Source organism: Homarus americanus, unplaced genomic scaffold (assembly GCF_018991925.1).
Source record: "Homarus americanus isolate GMGI-L3 unplaced genomic scaffold, GMGI_Hamer_2.0 scaffold19269, whole genome shotgun sequence".
In the NCBI taxonomy this organism is placed as follows: Eukaryota; Metazoa; Arthropoda; class Malacostraca; order Decapoda; family Nephropidae; genus Homarus; species Homarus americanus.
This window is the reverse complement of record NW_024757143.1, coordinates 47468-72500: the sequence shown is the minus strand read 5'-3', so window position 1 is coordinate 72500 and position 25033 is coordinate 47468. Positions and strand designations below refer to the sequence as shown.

Genomic DNA, 25033 nt, shown 5'->3' with positions numbered 1-25033 from the left:
TATAACATGAGAAAGATTTTGGTTACAACAGACAATACCTGAAGTCATTACCAGGTTCAGTGCTTATAATTCTTCTTCATGTAGTCATGATGTGAAGATATTTTGAAGGATAGAGATATTATTTGAAGATTTAAAAAGCTTGTTGGTTATTCACTTTACAGTTCCCTGTCGCTGTAACATGACGGTGGAGGAGGAGCCCAGCCCGGTGGAGACGCTAAGGGAGGGACAGACGTTCGAATCCCGCTCACCTCTGGTCCCTACTGACGACTCCCCTTCAGGACTCCTCGTCGGGGGTCTGGTCACCCTCGGTGTGGTGTTCGGGGTGGTGCCTGTTGTGCTGTGTATCTTGTACTACCGCACCAGACTTCCTCTTAGGACGGAGAAGCCTGAAGCGCCGGTCAACGTCGCTGAAAACAGAAAAGTGTCGATGAAGATGAAAGACTTACACATAAACCTGAACTTGGCGTCTGTGTCGAACGGTTACTCGAGAGCTAATGGGAAGTTGTATGGTCATGTTGCTATGGATGATGAGGCTGGGTCGTCCCTCTACCAGGAACCTTATAAGACTCAGTTAACTTCTAGTCAGTACAGCCTCAGTAAGTCTGGCGGCTTCTCTGACACGATCATCAAGAATCCTTTCCCACCAGACACAGATGACTCCGTGGACTATGCTGTACCAAACATAAACATGACTCCTCCACCCCCATTCTCAGAGGCTTACACTCACCCGTTAACTCCGCCATTCAATCAACGAGTCAGTCAATCGTCACTCCAAGACCAGGCTCCCTCCTGTCCACCTATACTCCCTATCCCCCCCATCCCACCTCCTCCTGAAGAACATTACTTCCGAGCGTCGCAGTTATGCCAGGCTTCCAGCATCCAGGGTGTGACAGGCACTGTTATATACAACGAAAGTGAGGTGTCTGATGCTAACTACGAGCGACCGGTGCCAGAGTTGGCTCGGCACCGCCTTCATCCACTGGAGGTCCTTGGTGGAGGAGCTTATGGCGTCGTTCAGCTGTGTAGAGTGGATGACGTCGACCGTAAAGGTTCACGGATGACGCTCATGAAACAACTCCATCCTGGAACGAAAGAAGTTTTGAAGAAAGAGTTTCATCAAGAAGCGAGATCTCTCAGTCATATTGAGGACCCTAACGTGGCTCGTCTGGTGGGGATGGTGACCAGGACGGAGCCGCTGTGTATGCTGGTGGAGTACCTTCCTCAGGGTGACCTCTGTCAGTTCCTCAGAAGACACCTGCCTGAGAATTCAATACTCGAGGGAGTGGAGTTGGATCGGCCTCTTATAAGTTACGGCGGCCTCATTTATATAGCAACTCAAGTGGCTTCCGGAATGAGACACTTAGAGACCATCAAACTTGTTCACCGAGACTTGGCAACCCGCAACTGCCTTGTGGGTAGCGGCCTCAGTATAAAGATCTCTGACTTTGCCATGAGTCGACCTCTGTATTCCAGCGACTACTACCGGCTGAGTGAAGGTCGGGCTCTCCTGCCCATCAGGTGGATGGCGTGGGAGTCTATCCTTCAGGGTCGGTTTTCCACCAAGAGTGACGCGTGGGCGTTCGGCGTGACGCTGTGGGAGATCCTGACGATGGCCCGCCAGCAGCCCTACGACGAACTGAGTGACGACGGCGTGCTGGAGAACGTGTCTCACTGTTACCATGGTGATGGCTCCGGTATGATGGTGTTGCCTCATCCGCCGCTCTGTCCTCGCGAGATGTACGACATGATGACTGCCTGCTGGAGACCCAACGACCGCCAGCGACCTCCCTTCTGGGAGATCCACTTGTTCCTGCAGCGTAAAAATTTGGGTTATGCGCTTGACTATAAAGAGTGAGCTGTACTACGAGGTGTCCAGGTTATGAACATAAAATCCTGAGTTACTTCCTCAACTGCCAGGGTTCTGTAGTGCTCTGCGGGATATTGTAGGGAAACACCCTCGGCTGCCTTGGGTGTGGCGCCCTGCACACACACTTCTGGGAGGTCCTGCAGCGTGAAAACCACAATTACTGCTTCGTCAGCCTAACTGGATCTCGTCTACTGAGAAGTAATGTTAAGGTCCTCGTGTTTGTCCAGCTGAGAGACTTGACCTCCCTCCACTGTTCCCTGGAACATGTACTACAGAGAGCACTTGTACAGTGACCTGGAACATGTACTACAGAGAGTACTTGTACAGTGACCTGGAACATGTACTACAGATAGCCCTTGTACAGTGACCTGGAACATGTACTACAGATAGCCCTTGTACAGTGACCTGGAACATGTACTACAGAGAGCACTTGTACAGTGACCTGGAACATGTACTACAGAGAGCACTTGTACAGTGACCTGGAACATGTACAATGACCTAAGCCAGCCAAGACTTACAGTTATATGAATACCAGAATCAGCGTTATGTATTATAATCTTTATAGAAAATTACTGTTGTGGTTTGTGTATCAGAGGCGTCCATAGTGTTTACTGGTGACATAAACTGTACCGTATAAAGTCATTACTACAGTCACTATTAACTCACAATTGCAACACTAAGACTAACTTTGGTCCACATGTAACTGAAACAGCGGAATGACCATAGTGAACCTTGTAGTACCAAAATGTGATCAAACTCCTATAGAAAGTAATTGACAAGAGTTGACGAAACACATTATTATTAACACTAGACATTGTTTTCAGTGTAATTCCAAATATCTATCTTTAACACACTAATCGTCTTCTACCCATGAACTTGTGGGGCTGTGAACTGACTGTGATATATCAACAAAGTGAACCTAAGACTAGTAGTGGCCACCGAGGGAGAGACATCACCGGCCACCGAGGGAGAGACATCACCGGCCACCGAGGGAGAGACATCACCGGCCACCGAGGGAGAGACATCACCTAACGCTATATCCCTCACAGGCTTCTCGCCTTACCCGTTGGTGACCAGAGGCCCACTCACCTCATCCACTGCTCCTAAATGACTCTTGTAAACATTAAACGATCTTAACTTACGTGTTTTTGATGTAATAATTAAGGAGTTAAGTTATTATATTTATCGTAGGCTGTACATAATTATCCTTCTAGTCATTTTTCTCTGCATTTCTTCACATTTCTCTGCAACTGACAGTGTTTGCTGGTGTGGATATTGAAATTGGTAGAATGTTTTAATTATTATGTTATGATGTAAATACGCTTTAGATTCTTCTCCCGAATAAATGACATTAGTTCAGAGTTAAGACATGAAGCTGTATAGAGGGTTGAACACGCTTAATGAGTTATACAAAAGCGAAGCTAGAATCCACACTATATAAAGGTTATGATTCTGTGAAATAAATGACGTGGGTTTTGAGATAATCACCTACTGTGTTAGTGTTGAAGCTCTTACCAAGTCAGCTTTATAGGTTCTTACTCCACATCTTCTCACTTAATGGATTCACACAGGTGTTGGAGTCTATGGCGACTTCTTCAACAGTGATCATTATGTACTTTAATGCCAATATAATATTCACGAACCATTTGTGATTAGTATTAACCAGGTTAAGGCAACAGTTAGATACACCGTGTTTGGACATAAGATACAGTTAGTGTTGTATTATTTTTATGCTTTTGTACCGAAGAGAACGATGAACATAATAAAGTTGTATAATATGTTTGTTTGTTTGTTTAATTTACATAGTTAAATTGTTTTGTTTTTTATTTCATGTGTATATTTGTTTTATGTGTTTGTTTGTGTGTCTGTCTTTCTTGGCATATATATATATATATATATATATATATATATATATATATATATATATATATATATATATATATATATATATATATATATATATATATATATATATATATATATATACCCACAAGGAAGTCTCAATTTTACAAATTGATTCCATTCCACCCTTAGTTATCCTGAGCCGGCCAACAACCACATAAAATAGTTCAACCTGCCCTCAGGCGTTGAGAACCCCTGGTGGCAGGTTTATGAACTACAGCCTATCACTGCCCTTACTTTACGGGCTCATGTCAGTAGTTCTCCTGGTCTTACACAAAGGACTCCTACGTCGTAGGTTCAGTCGATCTTGACAGGTGAGTCTGATTATTCCTTGGGTCACCATAATCTTGTTACCATTGTGTGTTTCTTTGTGAACATTCTGATGTAGGGATTTATATTTTGTTAAAGTTGTGTTCATGTTCTTATATTTGTTTTCTCCCAAGTGATTTTGTTAATATAATTTTATATAAAACTCGTCCTTAAATTTCTCGCCCCCCTTAGTTAATAAAAGGGTATTCCTTTAGTAATGCACAACCATCTCATTCGGGAATTTGGGCAATAGTAATCTATAGATCTAATAATACTATGGCCCTTTGCCTCTATGACACTTACCTCGTAAATGTCAAGTAACGGATATATTGGATATGTTTTATTCTCTTATTATTATCATATACGGGAGCACCTGTAACCACCACTTTCGCAAGATTTGTTTACAACTAACCCACTCAATCCAAGTGCACTGTCACGTCCACAAAAAACGTAAAATTACACCATGACGCTTCAACAAAGTTGCTTTCATTGGTACCAATTATCAAAATAAGTACTTGAGGGCACTGCCGGCCCTGGGAGAGCCTCTGGGTGCGCAGAAACCCTTGGGAAGGCCTTTGGGGGCGCCGCGTCCCCTGGGACAGCAAATAGAAAGGCCCCTGATTGCTCCATCGTCCATGGGAGGGCCCCTAGGGGCGTTGACGCCCATGGGAGGTTCCCTGGGGCACTACCACCTCTAAAGAGGGTTCCTTGGGGCGCTGTCGCCCCTGGGAAGGCCACTAGGGGCACCGCGCCCCTGAAATGGCCCAAGGGGATGCCACCGTCCTAGGGACTGCCTGAGAGGGAACCACCGCCCCTTGGCAGGGCTCCTAGGAGAGTCCCTGGAGGCTCTGATGTCCCTGGGAGGGCCCCTGGCGGCGCCACCGTGACTGAGAGGGTCTTTGGGAGCGTCGTCGCCCCTGAGAGAGCCCCCGGGAGAGCAGTCGCCTCTGTGAGGGCCCCTGGAGCCCTACAACTCTTGGAAGGGACTTTTGGAGGTGCCACCGCCCTAGGGAAGGGCCCTAAGGGTATTGCAACCCCTGGTAGTTCCTTGGGGGCACTGCCAACCCTAAGGAATGCCCCTCTGGGCGCTGTCGGCCCTGGGAGGGCCCTACAGATCGCCGCCACAACTAAGAGGGCCCCTAGTGGCACCACAGCCCTTATAAGGGCCCCTGGAAGCGCCACTGCCCCTGTGAGGTCTTCTCGGGAGAGCTCTGAATTTGGGAGGGTCCTGTGGGCGCCACCGACCCTTGAAGGGACCCTAGGGAAGCCATGGCCCCTCTGAGGTCCCTTAGTTGCGCCGCCTCCCCTGGGGTTGCCAATGGCCGTGGAAGGGACTTAAGGAGAACCACCGACCATTGGAGGGCCCCTCGGAAGGCCCCTAGGTGCATGGCCGCCCCTGGCAGGTCGCCTGCGATCGCCACTGTATGGGGGTGCTGCCCTCCCTGGAAGGGTCCCTGGGGGCACCGCATCCTTGGAAAGGCCACCCCGGGCGCAATACCCTTGGAAGGAACCTTCGGGGCTCCATTGATGCTGAGAGGGCCCCGGGAGGTGCCACCGTCCCTGGAAGGTCACCTGGCGGCGCCGCCGCCTCTCGGATGGCCCCGGGGGGGCGCTTCCGCCCCTGGGAGGGCCCTTGGGGTGGCAAACGCTTCATGGAGGACCTCCAGTGCCCCTGGGAGCATCGCTGTCCCAGGCAGGGCCTCCTCCCCTGAGAGAACGCCTGGAGGCACCGCAGCCCCTGGAAGGGACACAGGGCGCCCCACCGCTCATGAAAGGGCCTTTGAGGGCACCGCAGACCCTGGGAGACCCCAAAGAGTGCCGCCGCCCCTAACAGGGCCCAAGGGGTCACCATCACTTTTCGGAGGGCCCTTGGGGCTGCTCCCCCTGGAAGGACCCCTTAGGGCGCTGCGGCCCTTTGCAGGGCCCTCGGAGTCACTGCCACCTCTAAGGAGACCTGTGGGGGAGCTGCCGCTCCTGGGAAGCCCCCTGGAGGTGACACCGCCCCAGGGAGGGCTTTTGAGTGTTCTGCCCTCCTGGGAGGGTCCTTATGGGCGCCACAGCCACTGGGAAGTCTCCTGGTGACGCTGCCACCCATTAGGAGGACCCTTAGGAGCACTGCCGCCCCTGTGAGGGCCTGTGGGTGCGCAGAAACCCTTGAGAAGGCCTTTGGGAGCGCCGCGTCCCCTTGAAGGGCCCCTAAGGGCGTCGCGGCAAATAAAAAGGCCCCTGATTGCTCCACCGTCCATGGGAGGGCCCCGAGGGGCGTTGACGTCCATTTAAGGTTCCCTGGGGCATTACCACCATTAAGAAGGGTTCCTGGGGGCACTATCGCCCTGGGAAGGTCCCTAGGGGCACTGCGCCCCTGGAAGAGCCCCAGGCGGTACCACCGCCACAGGGACGGCCACGGAGGGAACCATCGCCCCTTGGAAGGGCACTTGGGAGAGCCCGTGGGGGCACTGCTGACCGTAGGAGGCCCCTGGCGGCGCCACTGCGCCTGAGAGGGCTCTTGGGGCCTGCAACGCCCGTGAGAGGGCCTTTGGGAGCGCCGTCGCCCCCGAGAGGGCCCCTGATAGAGCGGTCGACTCTGGCAGGGCCCCTGGAGTCTCTACACCACTTGGGATCGCCTTTTGGAGGTGCCACCGCCCCTGGGAAGGGCCCTAAGGGTGTTGCAGCCCTTGGAAATTCCCTGGGGGGACTACCAACCCTAAGGAATGCCCCTCGGGTTGATATCGGCCCTGAGGGGCCCTATGGATCGCCGCTACAACTAGGAGGGCCCCTAAGTGCGCCATAGACCTTGTAAGGGCCCCTGGAAGTGCCACTGCCCCTGTGAGGTCCCCTTGGGAATCTCTGCATTTGGGATTTTCCCTGGGGGCGCCATCGCCCCTTGGAAAGCCCCTAGGAGCATGGCCGCCCTTGGCAGAGCGCTTGGGATCGCCACTGCATGGGGGTACTACCGTCCCTGTGAGGTGTGAGTAGATCTAGGGCGCTGCGGCCCTTGACAGGTCCCCTGGGAGCGCTGCCACCAACTAGGAAGGGCCCCTGGCAGCTCTGCAGCCGCTGGTAGCGTCCTTGCTTCCGCCGCTGCGCTTGGGAGGGTCTCCGGGGGCGCTGGCCCCTTTGGAAGGACACCTATGGGTGTTACCGCCCCTTGAAAGTCCCATCCGGGCTCAATCACCTTGGAAGGAACCTTCGGGGCTCCATTGCAGCTGGGAGGGCCCAGGGAGGCGCCGCCACCCCTAGGAGATCACCTGGCGGCGCCGCCGCCCCTCGGATGGCCCCTGGGGGAGCTTCCGCCCCTAGAAGGGCTCTTGGGGTGGCCAACGCTTCTTGGAGGTCCTCCGCTGCCCATGGGAGCGCCGCTGTGCCTGGCAGTGCCCCTGGGGTCGCCACGACCCCTACAGAAGGCCTCTGGGGGCGCCGCCGACCTTGATAGGGCACCTGGGTGTGCTGTTGCTCCTAGGAGGGGTACTGGGGGAGCCACTGCCCCTGGGAGGGCCCTTTAGGGCGACGCCACCTCTGGTAGGGCCCCTAGGAGAGCCTCAATCTCTGGGAAGTCCTCTGGGAGAGCACATGGGGGGAACCCTCGCCTCAGGGAAGGCGCCTGGGGGCACAAACGACCCTGATAGATCCTTTGAGGGTCGCCTCGATCCATAAGGGGCACCCTGGTCCTCTACCGTCACCTGGGAGGGCTCCTTGGGATGCCACCGCCCCTGGCATGGCCCCTTGGGTCGCACATTCCCTTGGCATGGCCCCTGGGATCGTACATGCCCCTGGGAGGGCCTTTGAGGGCGCCACCGACCCTGGGCGTGCTGCTAGGACCGTCGCCGCCCCTGGAAGAGTCCTCGGTGTCGAAACAGCTCCTCCGAAAGCCCCTGGGGTTTACTGCTGCCTCTAAGGAGAGCTCCTAGGGAAGCTGTCGCCCTTGGGTGATCCCTGGGGACACCAACCCACTGGGGGCGTCGCTGCCCCAAAGGAGAACCCTGGGGGCACCACCGCCCCTGGGAGGGCCCATGGGGATGCCAAAGCCTCTGAGAGGGTCCCTGGGGGTTCCAAAGCCTCTGAGAGGGTCCTAGTGGCGCCGCTGATCCTAGGGAAAGATCCTGGGGCCCAATTGCCCCTGGCTTGGCCCCAGGAATGCAACCGCACTAAAAGAGATCCCCTAGGGGCACCGTTGCCCCTGGGGGCTCCATCGCTCATTGGAGGGCCCTGGTGACAATGCCGCATCTGCGAGTGCCACTGTGTTCGCCGTGGGTCGCCGCCATCCATAAGGAAGGCCACTGGGGACGCAACCAACCCTGGGAGGGCCCCTGGGGACGCAACCGCATTGCCACGGCCCCTGGAGTCGCACATGCTTCTGGAAGGGCCTCTGAGGGCTCCACCGCCCTTGGGAGGGCCGGTACGACCCTCGACGCCCCTGGGAGGGCCCTCGGGGTCGCAATTGCTCCTCCGAAGGCCCCTGGGGTGTACCGCTGTCCTTAAGGAGAGCCCCTGGGAGAGCTGCCACCACTGGGATGGCCCATGGGACCGCCGCCACCCCTGGGAAGGCTCATGGGGGAACCACCGCCCCCGGAAAAACCTCTGAGAGCCTCTCGAGGCGCCACCGCCCCTGGGAGCGCCACATCCTCTCTCAGGGCTCCTGCCGGGCCATTCCCTATGGGAGGACCCCTGTAAGCTTCACCTCCCCTAAGAAACCTTTGTGGTCGCCGCCGCCCTTTAGAGGGCCTCCGGGGGCGCCGCTCTACTTGAGACCCCCACAGTGGGCGCAGCTGCCCCTTTGAGGTCCCGTGTGAGCGCCACAGCTCCTGTAAGGGGCTCTGGCGGCGCCACTTCCCCTGGGAGAGGCCGGGGGCGCCGCCGCCCCTAGGAAAGTCCATGGGGATGCCGCCGCTCTTGACAAAGCCACTGGTGGCGCCACCGCCACTAGGAGGGCCCCGGTTTGCCCTGCTGCCCTTTTTAGTGCCTCTGGGACCTCCGCTGGCCCTGGAAGGGCCCCTGGGGGGGCATCACTACCCCTGGGAGGCTCCCGGTGGGCACCGTCGCCCCTTTTAGGGCCCTTGGGGATGCCTTCGCCTCTGGGATGGCCCCTAAAACGCCGCGGCCTTTGGCACGGCCCCTTTGGGAACCGCTGGCCCTGAAAGGGCCGTGTGAGCACTACTGCCCCTGGGAGGTCCCCGGTGGGCACCGTCGCCTCTGGGAGGGCTCCTGCTGGACCCACCGCCCCTGGTAAGGCCCTTTGGACGCCTCAGCCCCTGGGGGGACCTCTGAGGGCTCCGCTGGCCATGGAAAGACCCCTGAGTGTGCCTCTACCCCTTGGATGTCCCTCATGGGCACCGCCAACCCTGGGAAAGCCACTGGGGTCGTCGTCACCCTTGGGAGAACCGCTGGCGGCACCGCCTTCCCCATGAGAGCCCTTGGTGTCGCCGCCGCCCTCAGGAATGCCCCTAGGGGATCCTGCGCCTCGGAGGGCCCCTAGAAGAGCCTCCACTTCGGAGAGCCCCTAGGGGAGCCTCCACCTCGGAGGGCCCCTGGGGGCACCGCCGGTCCCTGGGACGGACCCTGAGTTTGCCACCACCCTTGGGACGGCCTCTGGTAGCGCCGCTGTCCCCAAGGAGGGCCCCTTGTGGCACCGTCGCCACTGCACCTTTAAGAGCCTCAGGGGACACAACCGTTTCTAGGAGGGCCCCTGGGGGCCCCACCCTCTCTGGTAGAGCCCTAGGGGTCTCCGCCATCCCTAACGAGGATCCCTAGGGGCGTGGCTGCCCATGGAAGGGGCCATAGGAAGACCTCCGCCGCCCATGGGTCCTACCCTGGGGTCACCCCTGTGGGTGCCACTGACCCTGGCAGAACCCCTGGGAAGGCCGCTAAACCTAACGAGGGCGCTTGGTTGTGCCTTTCCTCTTGGGAGGTCTCCTGGAGACACCTTTGCCCATGGGTCCTACCCTGGGGTCACCCCTGTGGGCACCGTTGACCCTGGGAGGACCCCTGGGGGCGCCAACCGCTCTTGGAAGGACCGCAGGGGGCACCACCATCCTTGGCAGGGCACTTGAAATCGTCCCCTCTCCTAAAAATGGCCCCTAGGGGTGCGGCGGCCCTTGGGAGGGCCCCTGGGGTCACACTTGTCCAGACAAGGTCCCATGGGGCGCCACAGTCCCCTTAACTGCCCCCGAGGGCACCTCTGCCCCTGTGAGGTCCCCTAGGAGCGCCTCTGTAGCTAGGATGGCCTCTGGGGGCGCCGCCGCCTTTGAGAGGGCCCCCGGGGCACTGCCGCCCCTGTGAGGTCCCCTTGGAGCTACTTTGTAGCTGGGATGGTCCCTGGGTACGCCGCCTGTTCTTGGAGAGCTTCTACGGTTGGACCGCATCCTGGAGGACCACCGTTTACCTTGTGAGGGCTTCTGGTGGCTCCGTCTCCCTGGGAGGGCCTCTGGAGGCAACATAGCCCTGCGAACGCCACTAACCTTGGGAGTGTCTTTGGGGTGGCAATATCCAATGGGAGGGCCCTTTGGGGCGCTGCCACCCTAATGGAGGACCCCTTGATGCGATGTCGCCCCTGGAAGGGCCCTTGGCGGCGCCACCGCACCTAGGATGGCCCCTGGGAGCACCGACGCCCCTGTGAGGGCCCCTAGTGGTGCCTTCTCATCTGGGAGGGCTCCTGTGGGCGCCACCGCCCCGAGCAGGGCCCGGAAGGACCCCAACACCTCTGGAAGGGCCCCTTGGGTCTCCACCACCATTGGGAGGTTAGGCTAGGTTAAGTCCCCGGAGGGCGCGGCTGCCCCTGGCTGATCACCTGGCGAGGCCGCCGCCTCTCAAATGGCCCCTGGGGAAGCCTCCACCCTTGGTGGGCCCAAGGGAGGCCACCGCTTGTTGGAGGTCCTCTGCCGCCCCTGCGAGCGTCGCTGTGCCTGGCAGGGCACTGGGGTCGCTACGATCCAAAAAGAATTCCCCTGGGGGCTTCACCATCCTTGGGAGGGCCCCTGGTTGCACTGCCGCCCCTCGGAGGGCCCCTTGGAACACTGCCACTCCTGGGAGGGCCCCTGGCATGGCTCCTGTGTTCACCTTTACCCCTTGACAGCCGCTGCTTGTGCTTCCGCCCCTGGGAGGGCCCCTGGGAGGGCCCGTGGGAGGGCCCCTGGGTAAGCTGTCGCTCCTGGGAGGGGCCCTGGTAGAGCCACCGCCCCTGTGAGGGTCGTTAGGGGCGCCGGTGCCCCTGGTAGGGCTCCTAGGGGAGGTTTGAACCCTGGGAAGTCCCTGGGGTGCTATCGCCTTTGGCAGGGCTTCTAGGAGAACCCTTTGGGGGCACCGCCGCCCTTGTTACGGCTCATAGTAGCGCCGCCGCCATTGACAGGACCCTGAGTTCGCCACTGCCCTTGGGAGTGTCTTCGGCGTCACAGCCGCTCATGGGAGGTCCCTTGGAAGCGTTGCTACACCTAGGGAGTCCCGCTGGGGGCGACCCCGCTTTTCGAAGAGCGCATGGGGACACCACCACCCCTGGAGAGGCCCCTTCGGGGGCCACCGCCCCTGGGAGGGCCCTGGGGATCCGCCGCTCCTGGGAGGGCTCTTGGGTACGCCGGCACCTATGGGATGGCCCCTGGTGGCACCACAGCCCCAGGGAGGTCCCCTTGGGTCGCTGTTTCCCCTGGGAGGAGCAGTGGGGGCACCACCACCTCTGGGAGAAACCTTGGGGGCGCTACAGCCTCCAAGAGGGCCCCTGGGATCTCAAATTCTCCTGGGAGGGCCCCTGAGGGCACTGCTGCCCTAATGAGAACCTCTGGGGGTGCCGTCGCCCCTGCGCGGGCCCCTGTGATCGCTATCGCCCTCGGGAGGTCCACTGGGGGCACTGCTGCCCCTGGTAGGTCCCCGGGGGGAGCTACCGCCCCTGGTAAGGCCCCTGTAGGCACCACCCTTTTCCTTCCTCCCTTTTCTTCCCTCCTACCCTTTCCCTATTCCTCCTTCCCCTTCCTCCCTTCCCTTCCCTTGCATTCAATTCAATTCCATTCCCCTTTCCCCTCCCTCCTTCCGCTCTTTCCTTCCCTTCCTCCCCATACCCTTCCCCCTTCCTTTCCCCCCTTAGCCTCCCTCTCTTTCCTTCCTTTCCCTTCCCTTTCTTTCCCTTTTTCCCTTAATCTCCTTTCATTTGTCTCACTGCCTCTCCTTCTCTGCCCTTCCCCTCCTTCCTTTTCCTTCCTTTTTCCTTCCTCTCCTTTCCATTCCCCTCCCTTCTTCCCTTCCCCTCCATCCCTACACCTTATTTTCCCTTTCCTCTCCCTCCCTTCCTCCTACTTTCCTTTCCCACCATTCGCATCCTTACCTTCCCCGTCCTCCCTTCCTTTCCTCCCTTCCCCTCTTTTCCATACCCCTTCCCTCCTTTTCTTTCCCTCCCTTCTCCCCCCCCTCCCTTACCCCTTCCCTCGACAGTCACTCACTCTCACAGCAATGAAAGAAATCTATCATGATCTTGTCTACCAACACCTGATACACTGTCACACACTATGGGGGGGCCTCTGGCTCTTCAAAAACACAATCTCTGGTTACTGCACAAAAGAGAGTTGTACGGACAATGACCTACTTGAAAAAAAAAAACAGATCACACAAACGAAAAATTTGTTATATTGAAAATTTTAATATTCGAAGATATTAACACTTACTGCTGTGCCTCTTTGTTTACAAATCTATCAATCACTTGGAAGGGGGGAGGGAAGGGGGGAGGAGGAGGAAGGAGGAGGGAGGGAGGAAGGAGAAGGGAGGGAGGGAGGGAGGGAGGAGGGAGGAGGGATGGAGGGAGGGAGAAGGTAGGGAGGAGAAGGGAGGGAGGGAGGGAAGGAGGGGAAGGTAGGAAGGAGAAGGGAGGGAAGGGAGGGAAGGGAGGGAGGACGGGAATTGAAAGGACAAGAAGGGACGGAGCGCCGCCACGCCTGGGAGCGACCCTGGTGGCACTGCCGTCCCTGGCAGGGCCCTTGGGTGCATCATCGCCCCTGGGAGAGCCCTTGGGGCGTTTCCACAGCTAAGGAGGGTTCCTGGGGTCGCTGCTGCATCTGGAAGGGACCCTTGGGGATGCGGTCGCTCCTGGGAGGGCACCTGGGACACCCTCGCCCAAGGGAAGGCGCCTGGGGGCATCATCGCCCCTGGTAGAGCATTTGGGCTTGCCGCCATCCACAAGGAAGGCTCCTGGGGGCGCAACCATCCCTAGGAGGTCCCCTGTGGAAGCCACACCGCTGGCACGGCCCCTGGGGTCGCACATGCCCCATGGACGGCCTCTGCAGGTGCCACGCCAATGAGAGGGCCGCTAGGACCGTCGCCACCCCTGGGATGGACGCTAGGATCATCGCCGCCCCTGGGGACGCCGTAGACCTTGGGTGTTCCCTGGGGGCATCACCACACCTGGAGGGCCCCTGGAAGCACTGCAGCCCTTGTGAGGGTTCCTGGGGGCGCCGCTGCCTCTAAGTGGACCCCTGTGGGCGTCGCCGCCCCTGGTAGGGCCCCTGGGGGCAACACCGCCCACAGGAGAACTACTAAGCATGCCCCTGAAGGCTCCACAGCTCCTGTCAGGGCCCCTGAGAAGGCCTAAGGGGCGCTTTTACTCCTAAGGATGGTCCTTGGAGGCCCAGCTGACTTTGGAAGGGTCCCCTAAGGACGCCACCGCCCCTGTGAGGGTCCCTAGGGCACCTCGCATCTGGGAGGGACCATTGAGGCGCCGTCGCCCCAGGGAATGTGCCTGGGGCGCCACCGCCCCTGGTAGAACCTTTGAGGTAACTGCCATCCATAAGAAGAGCTCCTGGGTGCGCTACCCTCCCTGAAAGGGCTCCTGGGAACTGCACCGCCTCTGACACGTTCCCTGGGTCGCACATGACCCTGGGAGTGCCTCTGAGGTCGCCACTGCCCCTGGGGAGGCCTCTAAGACCGTCGACGTCCCTGGGAAGGCCCTCAGGGTCACGACTGCTCCTCCAAAGGGTCCTGGGGTATACCGCCGCCCCTAAGGCGAGGCCCCTAGGAGCGTCCCCTGCACTGGGATGGCTCATGGGAGCGCTGCCGCTCCTGAGAGGGCGCATGAAGAAACACGGCCCCCGGGAAAACCCCTGAGAGGGCCCCTCGGGACGCCTTAGCCCCTGTCAAAGACCCTGGAGGGCCCCTATCAGGGCCTTTTTGGACTTCACTCCCCTGAGAGGATCCCAGGGGGCGCTGCCATTTCTAAGGAGGGTCCTTGGGGTCTCCGCTGTCGTTGAAAGGGTCCCCTAGGGACGCCGCTGCCCTTGTGAGGTGTCCCTAGGGACGCCTCCGCATCTGGGAAGAACCCTTGAGGTACCAACGCCCCTGGGAGGGCACCTGGGACATCCTCGCCCCGGGAAGGTGCCTGAGGGCGCAACCGTCCCTAGTAGAGCCTTTTGGGTCGCCGCCATCCAGAAGGAGAGCTCCTGGGGTCGCTACCGTCCTTAGAAGGGCCCCTGGGAAGTCCACCTCCTCTGGCACGTCCACTGGGGTTGCACATGCCCCTTGGAGTGCCTCTGAGGGCGCCACTTCTCCTGGGAAGGCCTCTAGGACCATCACAGCCCTGGGAAGGCCCACGGGGTTACAACCGCTTCTGCAAAGGCTCCTGAGGTGTACCGCTGCCTCTAAGAGGAGTTCCCAAGGGAGCGCTGCCGCCCTTGTCAGGGCCCTCGGGGCACCACAGCCCAAGTCAGGGCCATTGGAGGGCACCTAGGAGGGCCCCTTGGGGCACCGCTGCCCCTGAGACGATCCCAGGGCGCCGCCGCCATTCCTAAGGAGGATCCTTGGGGACGCCTCTATCTTTGGAAGGGTCCCCTAGGGACGCCGCTGCCTTTGTGAGGGTCTTTAGGGGCTCTTCCGCATCTGGGAGGGACCCTTGGGGCGCCGAAGCCTTTGCTAGGGCCCCTAAGGAGGCAGCTGCCCCTGGCAGCGCCGCCGTCCCTGGCAGAACCCATGGCGTGGCCCCCGTCCCTGGGAGGATACCTTGGGGCGCTACCGCCCCTGGAAGGGCAGTTTGGCATAACCGTGGTAACATTATGAGATGTTCTTATTACCACCATGTTATTGTACTATTCCAGATGATACTAAATATTACATAATATTCCTTGAGATAAATGCCGCCGCCACTTGAGATGTCCCTCGGGAACACTGCCGCCACTGTGAGGTCTCTTAAGAACATAAGAACATAAGGAGTTTGCAATAGGCCGGTTGGCCTGTGCATGGCAGCTCCTGTCGAGGGTTACTACCACTCTCTATCATCCATGAATCTATCTAGCCCCCCTTTAAAACTTTCCAGCGTTCCAGCACTTACTACAAAGTTGCTAAGCTTGTTCCACTCGTCCACCACCCTATTTGTGAACAAGTTCCTTCCTATCTCCCTCCTAAATCTAAACTTTTCCAACTTAAATCCGTTGCTACGAGTCCTATCCTGCTCGGATATTATAAGAACTTTATCTATATCCCCTTTATTGATTCCTTTCACCCACTTAAATACTTCTATCATATCTCCCCGCACTCTTCGTCTTTCTAGGGAATGCAAGTTTAGTTTCTTTAACCTATCTTGATATGGAAGGTTTCTAAGTCCCGGAGTCACTTTCGTCAATCCTCGCTGCACCGACTCCAGTGAATTGATATCCAGAACTGAACCGCATAGTCGATGTGGGGCCTGACTAGCGCAAGATATAGTTGCAATAAGACCTCTGCACTCTTATTACTTACACTTCTAGATATAATACCCAATACTCTGTTTGCCTTATTTCGAACATTAACGCACTATTTTCTAGGCCGTAGGTCCGGGCTTAGGAGTGCCTCTGTATCTGGAAGGGCCCCTTGGGTCGGACCACCCTTGGATGGCCACCAGCTCCCCTGGAAGGGCTTCTGTTGGCGTCGTCTCCCCTGAGGTGCCCTCTTGGGCGCCGATGTCCCTGGGAGGGCCTCTGGGGGCTACGTTGTTCCCCGAACACTTTTACAGCTTAGGACCCAAATTCACCGCAAACAGAGAGAAGCTCGGGAAGCAGCCATCCCCCTGGACTCCCGCCCACCTGGTACGATGTCCTTCGTAAACTTCCTGACCTCTCGTACGTCTACGGGAAAGGGTCGCGGAAAGGGGACGTGATTGCTGCCCGTATCATCATTGGGTATGACTTTGCTTGGGAGATTGGTATTCTCGCATCCCCTGAGCAACGCTCTTGTGCATTATGTAGAAGACCCGACAGCCGCACCCTAATCCACTACCTCCTAAGATGTCCCCACACACAACGCTTCCGTGACGCCTGCTGGACCACCACTCTACGACCCCCTGACGGAGACACGATGATCCTCCCCATACTGGCCAGATATTATGTAATTAACATTGATTATGTGTTAAAGGAATATCCTTCCTTCCTTAGGCTTTAGTAAGCCCCTTTATAATATTTATACTGTATATACTTGTCAGACTTGCCAGATGCTTCTGGTGTCATTGTACAGGGGTACCTAGTGACAGCACTAGGATCCCGCTTCCTCGATCAAGGAATAAACAATTGAAATTGAAATTGAATTGACAACGGGAGTGGGAGGAGCGGGAACACCTTAACGATGCTAATCACCGTAAAAGTGTTAACCATTTTTTCTCTTTGGTTTAATTCTTCTATAATAATTCACTATGTCTTCACCATTACCTTTCCATTGTTCATTTTTTATATTTTTATATTTATCAATTTTAAACGTTTTCACTATAGAGATGAATGAACGTTGTTTATCAGGTGGTCAAACAGGTGAGGCAACCATTAGCTGCTTCGGGGTCAGTGTCCCCGTAGAGGGGGGGTCAGTGTCCCTGTAGAGGGTGTCCCGTAGAGGTCAGTGTCCCCGTAGAGAGAGAGGGTAGCTTTTGTTATATACGGGTTTATATATGTAGTGAAATATGACAATTAGTCAAAGTATGAGTGAGTGAATGAATCTGCTGCATGATGGTCGTGGATGAGTGTCCGGCGGATGATGTTGGTGGATGAGTGAGTCTATTGGATGATGGTGGTGTATGAGTGAGTCAACTGGATGATGGTGGTGGATGAGTGAGTCTTCTGGTTGATGGTGGTGGATGAGTGAGTCAACTGGATGATGGTGGTGGTTGAGTGAGTTTACTGGACGATGGTGGTGGATGAGTGAGTTAACTGGGTGATGGTGGTGGATAAGTGAGTCAACTGGACGATGGTGGTGGATGAGTGAGTCTATTGGATGTTGGTGGATGAGTGAGTCTATTGGATGATGGTGGTGGATGAGTGAGTGTCGTGATCCCAATATCCTTTATACCTGGGGAGTGAAACCTACCCCAAGTTATCATCAAATAAAGGAACAAACAGGGAACACGGCAATAATTATCCCCACAAAAACCGACTCAACTGAATGTACTTGAATAAATAAGAATAAGTTGGAGTAAGTGAGTCACAAATGGGAAGATAATTAAATAATTCAATTTATGTTCTTAAAGGAGTACTGTCTAGCAACCATGGAATTTAAGGGAATAAGTGATTGTATAGTAAAACAAGAGTGATGCCGGAAGGGTGAAAATATACCGTTAAGGAGTTAGATCAAATGAATACTACTTAACATTAACTATATTAAACACAGACATTACAATATATACACAGCAATCACAACCAACTGGTTATTTCCTACCAAATAGGAGATTCCTTAACACCAGGATCCCTTCCTAGGCCTATGTTAACGTGCCACTAATTACCAGATACCACTAGGGTATTGTAGATGACTGAACAAGGCACGTCTGTACTGGGCAAGTGTAGAGGCTAGAGTAGGTGTGGACACGTCCTGCCTATACACCGGTTTACTAGAGAGAGAGTCTCTGGCCACACAGAATATGAGTGAGAAGCGTCTTACCTCGTGACCCAGGACAGTTGCCAAATAGTCTATAACTAATTAATACTACTCTTGGTTTGACTTAACAGAACAACACAAATGATGCATATTAATGACATACATAGATATACAATTAACCTAAGTAACTAAGAACAACAATAAGATAATAGTAAAAATAACAAGTTACTAATAGCTTGTGTGGAGTGGAGGCGTAAACAGATACCACACTACATGCGTGTTCCTCAGAGTTACAGGTACGTGACGGTGAGTCAACTGGATGATGGTGGTGGATGAGTGAGTCTATTGGATGATGGTGGTGGATGAGTGAGTTAACTGGGTGATGGTGGTGGATGAGTGAGTCAACTGGATGATGGTGGTGGATGAGTGAGTCTATTGGATGATGGTGGTGGATGAGTGAGTTAACTGGGTGATGGTGGTGGATGAGTGAGTTAACTGGGTGATGGTGGTGGATGAGTGAGTCAACTGGATGATAGTGGTGGACTGTCAGGGAGTGGAGAGGATTCATCCATCAGCTTGATTTTATTTTACATACATACATACATACATACATACATACATTCATACATACATACATACATACATACACACATACATACATACATACATACATACATACATACATACATACATACATACATACATACATCTTCCTTCTTAAACCTCACTCAGTCATTTTTCCCAGGAAGTTTAGCTTGTGATCATATTAAGATAAACATCCTGCCGGTCAGACGAAAGAGCGAGACGAAGAGAAGAGGAAATAACACGAGGGGAAGAACGGAAATGAGAGTCAGATAATAGGGTAATAAAGAGGAGACGTAGAAGAGGGTGTTAAGAGAAGGTGAAGAGGAGCTAGATGGAATGGATAAGGAGAAAGAATAAGGAGACGACACGGAACGGGATAAAGTGAGTAGGGAGGATAAGAGAAAGGAAGAGAGAAGAGAGAAATGAGTAAATAATAAGTATGAAAGAATAACTGCTATAGAGGATGATTGCAATAATAAGAGAGAGACAGAAATATACAAAGAATCAAAATAAAAAGCGAGGAGAGAGAGAGAGAGAGAGAGAGAGAGAGAGAGAGAGAGAGTTAGGATGTAGTGAGGTAAGGACACAGTACTGAGAGAGGAGTGGGGAGACCATCCATCACCACACGTCTCCCTCTCACTGCTACTTATTTTTCATCTCCTCCTCCTCCTCCTTCTCCTCCTTTCCCAGCTTCTCTTCTTCTTTTCATCTTCATCATCTTCTTTTTCTCTTCCTCCTGCTCTTCTTCTTTTCTTCACCTCCCTTTTTATTTATTTAAACAGCTGGTTACACGGGGATCACTGACAAGGTTTTGGCCTAATCACATGATAACTGGATTAAAGGACAATTTAGGTAAACACCATCCTATCTGAAACCCTTCCCCAGGATTGTTACAGTAAATTATCATACAATAAATAGTTCACGACATTGGATTAATTAAAGCCACTAAACAAATAATAATGTAGACATAGTAAATAATATTATATATACAAAAATACATTGTAATACACAGTACAAATTGTAGACAGAAGAATCAACTGAGTTTGGAGTTTCGCTCGCCATCTATGAGCGGCCATCTTGACCTGTTGGGTAGTGGTATGGCCGCCGTGAAAAGGTTCCACAGTCGTGAAACTCTAGCCATGATGGTCCTCTGATGCTGACTGGCTCGTGACCTCCACCAGCAGGACACTCGACAGAACCGTTCTCGTGCTCCTCTGCGCAGCTCGTAGGGGCAGCCTGAGGCCCGCCAGGTGAGGCGCCTCTTGGACCCGGGCCTTGTGGAACACCGTCAGGGCCGCCACATGCTCCAGAGAGTCCACGGTGGTGACGATGTCCTGGGGAGGGTGTGGGGCAGACTCCACCAGTCGCAGGGCTCACCTTTGTATCTTGTCCTGTTTTCTAATGTGGGAAGGAGCGCTGGACGTCCTCGACAGGGATGAGTACTCTATATAAGGCCTTATAGAGCGTCAGGATCCCACTGTGGTCAAGGAATCTAGTCAACCTTCTGAGGACGGTGACCCTGAGTGAGGCCTTGCAGTGGTTGAGGTGTTTATTGAACCTCACATGTTTCTCAAAGTCCACTCCGAGGATGGTCATGTAATCCAGGAGTGGCAGAGGAAGTAAGTCAAAGGATTCAATCTTCCACGGCTCCTTCTTTTTATCTCCTTCTTCTTCTTCTCTTTCTTCCTTTCTTCTTCCCCCTTCTTCCCCCTCTACTCTCTCCTTGTGTTCCAACTCCTCTTCTTCTTCCTGACCTTCTCTTCCTCTTTTTGCTTCTATGGTTCTATTCCCCTTACTTGACCTGCTCCTCCTGCTGGTACCTGTGGTGACCCTATCATGTTACTGCTGCTGCTACTGTTACTTGTGGTGACCCTATCATGTTACTGCTCCTGCTGCTGTTACCTGTGGTGACCCTATCATGTTACTGCTGCTGCTACTGTTACTTGTGGTGACCCTATCATGTTACTGCTCCTGCTGCTGTTACTTGTGGTGACCCTATCATGTTACTGCTCCTCCTGTTGTTACTTGTGGTGACCCTATCATGTTACTGCTCCTGCTGCTGTTACTTGTGGTGACCCTATCATGTTACTGCTCCTGCTGCTGTTACTTGTGGTGACCCTATCATGTTACTGCTCCTGCTGCTGTTACTTGTGGCTGACTTGTGGTGACCCTATCATGTTACTGCTCCTGCTGCTGTTACTTGTAGACCCTCTATCATGTTACTGCTCCTGCTGCTGTTACTTGTGGTGACCCCATATCTCTGCTGCTGTTACTTGTAGACCCCATCATGTTACTGCTGCTGTTACTGTGGTGACCTATCATGTTACTGCTCCTCCTGTTGTTACTTGTGACCCTCTATCATGTTACTGCTCCTGCTGCTGTTACTTGTGGTGACCCTATCATGTTACTGCTCCTGCTGCTGTTACTTGTGGTGACCCTATCATGTTACTGCTCCTGCTGCTGTTACTTGTGGTGACCCTATCATGTTACTGCTCCTCCTGCTGTTACTTGTGGTGACCCTATCATGTTACTGCTCCTGCTGCTGTTACTTGTGGTGACCCTATCATGTTACTGCTCCTCCTGCTGTTACTTGTGGTGACCCTATCATGTTACTGCTCCTGCTGCTGTTACTTGTGGTGACCCTATCACAAGTGTTACTGTTCTGCTGTTACTTGTGGTGACCCCATCATGTTACTGTCTGCTGCTGTTACTTAGGTGACCTATCATGTTACTTGCTCCTGCTGCTGTTACTTGTGGTGACCCTATCATGTTACTGTCTCTGCTGCTGTTACTTGTGGTGATCCTATCATGTTACTGCCCCTGCTGTTCCTGCTGCCTTGTCCTGGTTTTTTATAATGGTCTCTGTATAACGCTTTGGTATAGACCATAAATATAATGATAACCAGATGTGTGTGTGTGTGTGTGTGTGTGTGTGTGTGTGTGTGTGTGTGTGTGTGTGTGTGTGTGTGTGTGTGATCCCATCTAACTGGCACCATTATGTAAGAAGCTTCTGCTGTATCATGTAGTACGACCTGTAGCAAATGGTGTGTAGAGCTGAACAGAAGATGACGATGGGTCGTATTTTCGCCTGTAACTCTCACTCGTCACGTCGGTCACTGTAGAGAGGATAATATCAAATGTCGTTCTATTACCTACAAGGGAATGGTGAGGTATGGGTAAAGACAGAGCTAGTATTATGAAGGTCAGCACCGCCTGAACAACACTCGTGGAGGAACCATCACAACTAAACTGTGTTCATTATGGAAATATCAAATAGCCCCGCTCTCTTTCTCTACAGTCCTGGCTTGTGATTGGTCAGTTAGACAACCAATAATGAAGCGCTGTAGATTGACTATAATTTTCCTCCAATCACTGAGCAATACGTCATAATGAAGAGACTATAGTCAGCACTGCGCCCAGCTATCTACTGAAGGAGGAGAGGTAAGTGTAGCGGGGTGACTACACTCTGACGTCTTACAGGAGTCGAACCCACACCTCTCACACTGGTAGATGAGTGAGCTAACATCTGTACTTGTTTATGTATGTGTGGTAAACAGCTGGTCTGTGGCCGAGTGTTTAATTACCTGCTACTGTACTGTGTTATACGTCCAGGTATACAGTATGTATGTATATGTATGTATATATGTATGTATGTATGTATGTGTATGTATGTATGTATGTATGTATGTATGTATGTATGTATGTATGTATAACACTTCTCTAACAAACAAAATTAAAGGAAAACAATACACAAACGTTTGTACAGGGAAAAACTCCCCACCATCAGGGAAGAAAAAGAAGAAGGAGCCGACGTGTTCCCCTAAGTCTATCTCGCGCCAAAACTCCCAACATTCACTCGACATTTTATACCAAAAAACTCACCAAAGGAGGCTTCTCCCTACCCTTCCGGAGTCTATTACTTCCAGGGAGACTCTCCACTCTCCCTCACTCTCCCTACGGCGGCCTAGTTAATGGCCTGGAAGGGAAAAATCCGTGGGTACTTGTCGACGCCGCAAAGGTAGTTTCCTGTAATGGCCGCCTGAGTTATGGTGGGGGAAAAACATTGGTGGTGTTGTGGGAGAGTGTGAATAGTAGGGAGGGAGTGATGAGAGGGAGGGAGAGGGAGAGTGATAAATAGAGAGAAAGAGCGAAGGAGGGAGAGTGGGAACGAGAGATTAAATGTAATATATAGAGAGAGGGAGAGAATGGGAGAGAAAGAGAGCGTGGGGGCAGAAAAGAGAGAGAGAGAGAGAGAGAGAGAGAGAGAGAGAGAGAGAGAGAAAAAAAAGTCACTTCTTTATGTAAAAAAAAAATACATTAATAATTTTATAAATCAATAACATTAATTTATTAAATACTATAAAGAGAAAGAGAGAAAGAGTGATAAAGAGAGATAAATAGAGAGAGAAAGATAGAACAACAGATAGAACGAGAACCACAACGCCTTATGAATACAAACAATGTCTTAACCCTATGTTTGTGAGCCCAAGACTAAGCGTAAGGTGTTGGAATCTTTTGAACTCCTGTGAAAAATAATTGTTCTGTTTATATTGATCCTTTATGAGATAAGACTCAGGTGGATGTATTTAATAATCTCATTATCTCATTAATTCCTTCATCTCTATTTATTTATTCCATGATCTCTTTATCTATCCTTATTATCTGTTTATTTATGTTCCTTATCTATTCATATATTTATCGCTCTGCTTGTTAATTCCTCATTTCCTTATTGATGTAATATTGTGGAAATAATTTTTATCTTGTGTCTAGTTATATGTTTATTTTATCTATCTATGTATCAGTTTATCACTATTTTCATATTTTTATTCGTTTATTACAATACCGTGAAATTTAATGAACAATACAAAAAATTACGATACTTATTGCTAAACATTTTTCTAGGCCTTAATTAGTTACATTCTCTTATTAACGTTAAAGTTCATCTGATACTCAACCTTAACTAATTAAATATACTGTCAGGGAAGATAAGATGTATAAGAACATGTAAGTTAATTTTGTTCTGACTGGTGCTAAGTGACCGTGTCTAGTTAAGGTAGAGTCTGTCTCCTAACTGGTACTAAGTGAACGTGTCTAGTTAAGGTAGAGCCTCGGTGTTAATTTTGTCTCCTAACTGGTGCTAAGTGAACGTGTCTAGTTAAGGTAGAGTCTGTCTCCTAACTGGTACTAAGTGAACGTGTCTAGTTAAGGCAGAGCCTCGGTGTTAACTTTGTCTCCTAACTGGTGCTAAGTGAACGTGTCTAGTTAAGGTAGAGTCTGTCTCCTAACTGGTGCTAAGTGACCGGTGTTAGAAGGTAAAGTCGTTCTCCTAACTGGTGCTAAGTGAACGTCTAGTTAAGTAGAGTCTGTAAATTTTGTCTCATAACTGGTGCTAAGTGAACGTGTCTAGTTAAGGTAGAGTCTTGGTGTTAATTTTGTCTCCTAACTGGTGCTAAGTGAACGTGTCTAGTTAAGGTAGAGTCTCGGTGTAAATTTTGTCTCCTAACTGGTGCTAAGTGACCTTGTCTAGTTAAGGTAGAGTCTGTCTCCTAACTGGTGCTAAGTGACCGTGTCTAGTTAAGGTAGAGCCTCGGTGTAAATTTTGTCTCCTAACTGGTGCTAAGTGAACGTGTCTAGTTACGGTAGAGTCTCGGTGTTAATTTAGTATGTCTGTATCTAAAATTCCTGTGTGTTTTATTGTTACTGTTATCAAGTGAATTCAAACTGCCTGTACTGTACAGTATTTGTTATGTATTTGTTATGTAGTTGTAATGTATTTGTTACGAATTTTATATTTTTTTTACCAAAGGGGAAATACTACACGTATACAGATACAGAAAATACTCTTATCTGTACTATGGTGAGAAGACACTGTAACACTGTACTGTAACACTGTACTGTAACACTGTATTGTAACACTGTACTGTACTTGTGCTGTTATTAAGGAAATTACTGAATCTGTAATTATCAACTTCACTACAACAGATAAAGAAAAAACACTGTACCTGTAATTTTACCTTAACTGTACCTGCCTTTCTGTTCATATACAGACAGTGCTGCAGTAGTGCTTAAAACAACAGTCGTCCTCCCTGTTTTCCAATAGATTATTTACATTTGGAATTCGAATCGAGTTGCCCAACCCGGCTTTATATTGTTATAAATCAAGGTTTAGGTCCAATATTCCGTTCTTCTCTCTACGGCTCCGGGCTACATTGAGACGGCCGCGCCATTACACATTTAAATTGTTGTAAATGTGCGCCGCGACCAACCCATTCTGTTATAGACATGTGTTATGGATTTTAATTTTCACGGTGGATGTGTCCTGTGTGTGTGTGTGTGTGTGTGTGTGTGTGTGTGTGTGTGTGTGTGTGTGTGTGTGTGTGTGTGTGTGTGTGTGTGTGTGTGTGTAGGAATATTAAGAGGTATATATATCTCCCTCACTTCTCTCCCTCCTCCCTTTCCTCTCTGTCTCTCCTTTCTACCTGTTTTCTTTTTCTTTCCTCCCTTTTTCTCCTTATGTCCCTTTCTTTCTCCTCCTCCTCTCTTTCTCTCCTCTCTCTCCCTAAATTCATAATCACCATCCTA

The 25033-nt window shown here is 52.3% G+C and overlaps 2 protein-coding genes across 2 annotated transcripts in view; one reads left to right on the top strand and one right to left on the bottom strand.

The window, feature by feature from the left end:
- Positions 1 to 3651, top strand: part of LOC121857384 (epithelial discoidin domain-containing receptor 1-like) — a 4087-nt gene extending 436 nt beyond the window's left edge. The window contains exon 2 of the mRNA XM_042353405.1: positions 162 to 3651. Within this exon, the coding sequence (XP_042209339.1) occupies positions 179 to 1855 (1677 nt within the window). The 5' untranslated portion in view covers positions 162 to 178 and the 3' untranslated portion in view covers positions 1856 to 3651. The remainder of the gene's footprint in view (positions 1 to 161) is intronic.
- A 1210-nt stretch (positions 3652 to 4861) lies between these two features.
- On the bottom strand, positions 4862 to 5930 carry LOC121857385 (wiskott-Aldrich syndrome protein homolog 1-like). Its single transcript, XM_042353406.1, has 2 exons — positions 5590 to 5930; positions 4862 to 5384 (listed from the first exon to the last, which is right to left on the bottom strand). Exons 1-2 carry the CDS (start codon positions 5928 to 5930, stop codon positions 4862 to 4864), a joined length of 864 nt encoding a protein of 287 aa, XP_042209340.1.
- Positions 5931 to 25033: the final 19103 nt, after the last annotated feature.